Here is a 6,332-nt window from a genome sequence, read left to right as displayed (position 1 = left end):
CCGAAAAACAAATAACGACGGCACCAGGCGAAGACCTTTTTATTTAAGCAGTATTTTAAATGTTAATATTATTGAATTTTATTTGGCCAGGGCGGCTTGTTTTATATTGTATGTTTTATATTATATATTTGTATTTTAATGTATATATTTTAAAATGTTATTTTAATTTTTTGTTGTAAGCCACCCCAAGGCTTTGGCGAATGGGGCGGCATAAAAATGTTTTAATAAATAAATAATAAATAAATAAAATAGCTGCTCAAACCAATTCAACATCATTTCCTATCTGGCAAAGATTGTGCAGGTGAAGCAGAAAGAATAATGCACTAACATTTTTAGAAAGCATCCATTAAAAAGTCATTAACTATTACCCAAACTTGTTCATGCAATTAGAAAGTAAACATGTTGCTCTTTTTGCTAAGAACAACCTGGTATACCTCTCATGTTACATGCAGTGTTTAGAAAGATTGTCATTAGCCACAAAACCTTAAGAAATAAGCTGTGGGGTTCTGGTACGTGTGTCAATATAATTCGTTTTACTTGGAGCTTTAAGAGATCTACGAGGACTGAAACCTGGAAAATAGCAATTCCTAGTGCATGCTGCATTTTTAAGAGGCATCCCTAACAAACTGGGGTGCCAATATTAAAAGGGGATAAACTTTTAAAATTCTGTTTCTAAAGATTGCCTAGTGACTCTTATAGATTACTATTTAATATACAGAGAGATTAAAATAATTTATAATATAAAATCTAATATAGAGATTACTATTATTGTATTCAAATACTTGGGATTTCAGAAGATAGTTAAGTTACAAAACACCCGCGCCGCTCTTCCACGTACTACAGAAAAGTTCCCACAACCCCCACCCCCAAACCTCGCCGCCCGCTTTTATAGCCGACTGGGAAGCCCCAATGAGAGTTCGTCTTGGGAGACTTAGTCGGCTTCAAGAAAGCCTGGCTCGTTATTGACAAATAACCTCAATTAAAAATCAGGCAGCGACAGGGCCAGCTCTTGGCTCCGCGAGCCGGAGGGAAAGGGCCTCTTCACTCGCGCCAAAATTCAAGTGAAGAAAGGAGAAAAAGGGAGCCCGGCGGAGGAAGGGCGGCCTCCGGTAGGGTTTTAAGTGATGGGCTATCGCTTCTTTCTTTTCCTGATGAGTTGGGACAGGTGTAGTAAGCGCTGTGCTTTGTCATCGTTCGTGATCTAGAGTTTCTGTAGGGCTTTTTGGAGTCTAGGGCGGTCTGTGTTTTACCTCCACCTGTAGGGTGAACCAGCGTCGTTTGTTTCTTGGCCGCCTCGCTATGCTAGTCATGAACTCGCAAGCTGCGAGAGAGGGAAACCAGCCCCTACGGGTGCGTGCGAATAAATATGCATAGAACCGCACTGATGCGCAAGAAGCCAGGATTTTACGATTTGGTGCCTTCCAAATGTATGGGACTGAAACTCCCATCAGCCCTAGCAGAGCAGCCAGTGCTCGGGGTTGCCGGGAGTTGTAGTTCAAAACATCTGAAGAGCTGGGGAAAGCTGCTCAAATCTGAGGACAAATGTCTGCAATGTCACAGGCAGTCTGAGACATCTTTATAAAGAATACGTTTCTGCAGAAAATTGCATTGTGATGCCAGGTATGCTAACTTGGCAGGAGAGCCTGCTGTTTTTAATGCACAGCTCTAGTTATGCCCTAGTGTAGTGGATGTGTATTCTGATCCCATATTTATTTTTTGATTTGATTTGATTTGATTTGATTTATAATATCTATTTATTTAGGAGACTTCTGTGCCGCCCCATTTGCTGAAGCCTCGGGGTGGCTCATATTAGCCATAGGATTTCTGGGCAACTTGCATAAAATCAACACAGTAAAATCAACAATGCAATAAAACAATAGTGTCAATAAAAATAATACTAATAAAACAACTAAAAATAATAAAGTAAGGCTTACTTCTAGGTGGGTGTGCAGGATGATTGCCTTGATGAGCTAAGACTTTTGTGTTTTCTGCCTTAATTCTCTATGGGAGACAAAAATAGGGAAGAGCAGGTTTTATAGGACATCAGAATATCCCCACCACCGTCATTCTCTTTCCCAGTTAGTTGATTTTTTACTTTGCAGCATTTATTATGACTACCATTTACCAGACTGTACTCGATGGATTTTATCCATGCACATTTTGGTAAAAGAATTACAAATCAACCATATTATTTCATAGGTTGGCAGTAAGTTTGCTTTGAATCTCCAGAGAAACAACATGTACATCAAATCCATTGTCCTTGAGGGTTTCAAGTCTTATGCTCAAAGGACCGAGGTTAATGACTTTGACCCACTCTTCAATGCCATCACTGGCTTAAATGGAAGTGGCAAATCAAATATCCTGGACTCTATCTGTTTCTTACTGGGCATTACCAATCTTTCACAGGTGAGTACGTTTCTCGGATATCTACTGTAAGCAACAATTCCTCCCTTCTTTTAAATCTACAATAAATGCTAAAAGTTTTAGTCATTCTTCTGATTAGATCCAAAAATATGACTATCAATATGTAATTATTACAGCATGAAACTATTGGTCCCATGTATAGTGTTGAGGCTTAGACCAGGCAGCAAGCCCCTACTCTCTTTTTTGCTGTAGATACCTTGGGCTGCTTTCAGTTTACCTTCAATAAAACAAATCAAATAACTTATTTTTGGCCTTGCAATGCTAAATACTCTTTTAAAAATCCCGTTGAGCTATATGTAACATTTTCCACAAATTGTATTGTGAGGCTGACCCTCTGTAAAGATTTTACTTTTATTGTTCTCCATCCCTCCCACCCCTTAAAATGTGTTTCTCTCATCAATCTTCTATACACTGGGTGGTTGACTGACAAAATGTCAAAGCATATATCAAACATATGATATTGTACGTATATCATAATGTATTGATTAAGTGACGTTCTCAATGCAGCCCTATAGCCTATTTATTTGTTTAAAACATTTTTACCCCATCCAATATGGAAAAAGTCTCAGGATGGCTTACAATAATTAAAACAATAATAAGTACAATAATAATAACAATTAAACAATATTAATTACAATGATTAAGGCAGTAAATAACAAAATGATAAATAGCATTCATAACCCCAACAAAACAAAAACAAAATGCGACTGTTGATGTTAAAACCATTTAAAACCCCTTAATGCTTAAAATGTTGGGTGAATAAAAAGGTTTTTACCTGGCACCAAAGGAGTATAAAGTCAGCACCAGGTGAATCTCTATATGCATTGCTATATGATTTATGTAGGAATGATGATGACTTCTTTGACATTTTCAGGTGCGAGCTTCCAATTTGCAAGATCTTGTTTACAAAAATGGACAGGCTGGGATTACTAAGGCTACTGTATCTATCACCTTTGATAATTTTGACAAGAAGCAGAGTCCTCTAGGCTTTGAAAATCATGATGAAATTACCATCACAAGACAGGTGAGCCAGGTTCTAGACATACCCCATATTGCTTATATCCTTAAAAGAAAAAAGAAAATAACAACATATGCAAATTTTGACAGAGGCCTTAGAAAAGCTGCCATGCCCAGCTAGCTGTAGTTGTAGGCCTTTTTTCTGTCTAGACTCACATAAGATTGTGCCCTCAGTTACATTCCTAGCCATTTTTAAGCATGCTTCTCTGCATATCTAGTTTCATAATGGACTCTTCTTTGTTTCTTTCTAAAGGTTGTGATCGGAGGCAGAAATAAATACCTAATCAATGGCGTGAATGCAAACAATACTAGAGTACAGGATCTCTTCTGCTCTATTGGACTGAATGTCAATAATCCTCACTTTCTTATCATGCAGGTAGTGTAAACATCTGGTCCCCATCCGCTCTCCTTTTTTCTCTCTTCTTATTGTTCTTTTAAATTACAAATCTGCTAGCAGAAACCTATATGTCTATCCTGTGCAAACTGTAAGTAAAGCGTACTGAACTATTTTATTCTGTGTAGACATGCATAGAATTGTGTTTAATTGTTTTAACCATTTGTAATGCAACCAGTCTCCCTGAGTTTCCTGTAAATAAATGTGATTTAAGCAGAATTATGAAATCTACTTTAAATTGACAAGCGTGAGACCAAAGCTAAAAAATAAATGCTTAGTTTCAGCATAAAACTAATAACTAACACTTTTGCCAGATCTAAAGATAATAGGCCTTTCAAAGCATCTGCTTAATTCAATGCTTCTCAGTTTTGAAAAGCACCTCCATGTCCTAAACTTACTGTACCTTCTGCCTGGGAGCCATTATCCTTGTTCACAGCTGGGTTTATGCAGCTTCCTGCATGTGAAGATCTGTGGATGGGGATCTAATCTCCACACTGACATTAGGGGAGCTATAAAAGGGCTATCTCTGCCCCTTTTATTAAACTGCAGCAAACACATAAAGAGGAAACGTTCTTCTGGGGCTACCTTTTTTAAAAATCATATTAAGCGCATGGATTTAGTCATCTCCACAAATCCCTTGTTGAATCAATGCTGGCAGGGACATTTGATCCACCCAGGTCTTGGCTGAAGCAAACAGAAGACTGCTACTTAGTTCAGAATCCTATTCCTGCTTTTAAATATGGGCCCCTATTGGAATACTCAGTATCTGCTCCACAATTTGCTACTGTTCAAACAGTAGTTCTAACAAAATTTAGTATACATAAAAGTCTGTATTTATTGAACCAGTAATTTTAAAATGAAATGCTAAAAGTATGTAAGAAATATGAGACTTATTATTTTTGTTTCTGTTAGGGGCGAATTACCAAAGTTCTCAATATGAAGCCCCCAGAGGTAAGCATGGCAGTGTTTTCCATTTTTACTTACAAAAAAGAAGAAGAAAACTATTTGACCTGAGATAGCAATTTGTTTTAGATTTTGGCGATGATTGAAGAAGCAGCTGGAACCAGGATGTATGAGTGCAAGAAAATAGCTGCTCAGAAAACCATAGAGAAAAAGGAAGCCAAGCTTAAAGAAATTTGCACGGTATTACATTTTTGCATTTGATTGTTTCTGTGTAATTGATATTGTCTTTTTTCAGAAGTAGGGTTTCCAATAAAGTTCCTCCAAGCAGATTTGTTTTTCTTAAAGTCTTCCTTCTGCCTTAATTTTACTTGCTTGTTTTTAATTTTTTAAAATGAATGTGCACCATAATTGTGCCCTCTGTTCAATCTGATGTGAATATTTGGGAAATGGAAAATTCAGTATGTTCAACTTTTTATTTACAGATTTTAGAGGAAGAAATCACACCAACCTTGCAGAAGCTAAGAGAGGTATTTTCTGTTTACATGAAAAAAATGTTTTATGTTGCAATGCTATGCTTATTTACTCAAAAGCATAGAGACTTGCTTATGAGGTTTATTATTAGGTAAATTTATTTATTTATTACATATGTTTATAGGCTGCCTATAATTGCCGAGGCCTTTCTAGGCGGCTTACAATGCATAAAACATACTAACAGATGTAATATATTCAGGACTGCAGCCGGAGACTTCATTCTGATTCAAAACTTAAAGTGATGTTATGAGCATACAAGTTCTAACATGCCCTTCAAAATTGTCTGAGTATCTGATAAAATTAGATTCTGACTGTATCAGCAACATATTTTATTCACTTAGAAGCATTTAGCCCCTAGACATTGTCTAGAGGGACATATGATACTTAGATTCCCAAATCTGAGGTTGGAGGAAGCTCTGATTTACTCCCTGCTGTCTGACATGAAAAGAAGTGTGTTGGCTGTCTCTCCAAGGTAGGAAACTCAACCTCCGAGAGGGGACAAAGGTGCTGTACCAGTTGGTGAGGAAGGATTTTAACATGGAAGCCAGAGTATGGGTTACTCTGTGTCCTCTGCAGTTTCCTCCCCTCTCCATCTGGAGCAACCCAGTTGGATGGCTGAAAACATCAACACTGCTGGGCCACTCCTCCCACTCTGCAGGGGATGCTGAGAAGCCTCCAAGTTTAGGGGCCTACGGGCTTTGAGAATTCAACCCATCTGATTGAGCCTGAATTGTTATAGGCATGGTGAGCAGTCAGTGGGCGCAACTGGATACCTGCCTCAGCTCAGCACAGGCCAGTGAAGCAAAATACTTAGCAAGGAGCGTTGCCTGTGGGAGTCTGGGCAGGAGACGGCAGTTGAATGCTGCAGGTGGGAAGAGATGGGAATGGGAAGGCTCTCTGCCCTTCCTTGAAGCGAACATTCAAGTTGAGACAGATCATGCATGGAGAATAGTGTCTATATTCTATGACTGTTGCTCAGATGTTTTGATTTTGTGAGCCACTCTAGAACAAATTTTGGTGAAAGATGGAGTAAATGCTTTAAGTAAAATTAAATACCTGCCTT

The 6,332-nt window shown here is 38.2% G+C and overlaps 1 protein-coding gene across 1 annotated transcript in view; it reads left to right on the top strand.

Annotated features, from left to right (window-relative positions):
• Positions 1–2,238: 2,238 nt before the first annotated feature.
• LOC123016845 (structural maintenance of chromosomes protein 2-like) overlaps positions 2,239–6,332 on the top strand; it is a gene marked incomplete at its 3' end in the record, with an annotated part of 8,095 nt that continues 4,001 nt past the window's right edge. Inside the window, exons 1-6 of the mRNA XM_044417504.1 lie at positions 2,239–2,406; positions 3,299–3,448; positions 3,695–3,817; positions 4,748–4,786; positions 4,868–4,978; positions 5,221–5,265. Coding sequence (XP_044273439.1) covers positions 2,239–2,406; positions 3,299–3,448; positions 3,695–3,817; positions 4,748–4,786; positions 4,868–4,978; positions 5,221–5,265 — 636 coding nt within the window. The remainder of the gene's footprint in view (positions 2,407–3,298; positions 3,449–3,694; positions 3,818–4,747; positions 4,787–4,867; positions 4,979–5,220; positions 5,266–6,332) is intronic.

The sequence above is a fragment of the Varanus komodoensis genome, unplaced genomic scaffold (assembly GCF_004798865.1).
Source record: "Varanus komodoensis strain SLA01 unplaced genomic scaffold, ASM479886v1 scaffold885, whole genome shotgun sequence".
Classification (NCBI taxonomy): Eukaryota; Metazoa; Chordata; class Lepidosauria; order Squamata; family Varanidae; genus Varanus; species Varanus komodoensis.
This window is presented reverse-complemented; position numbering and strand designations above follow the sequence as displayed.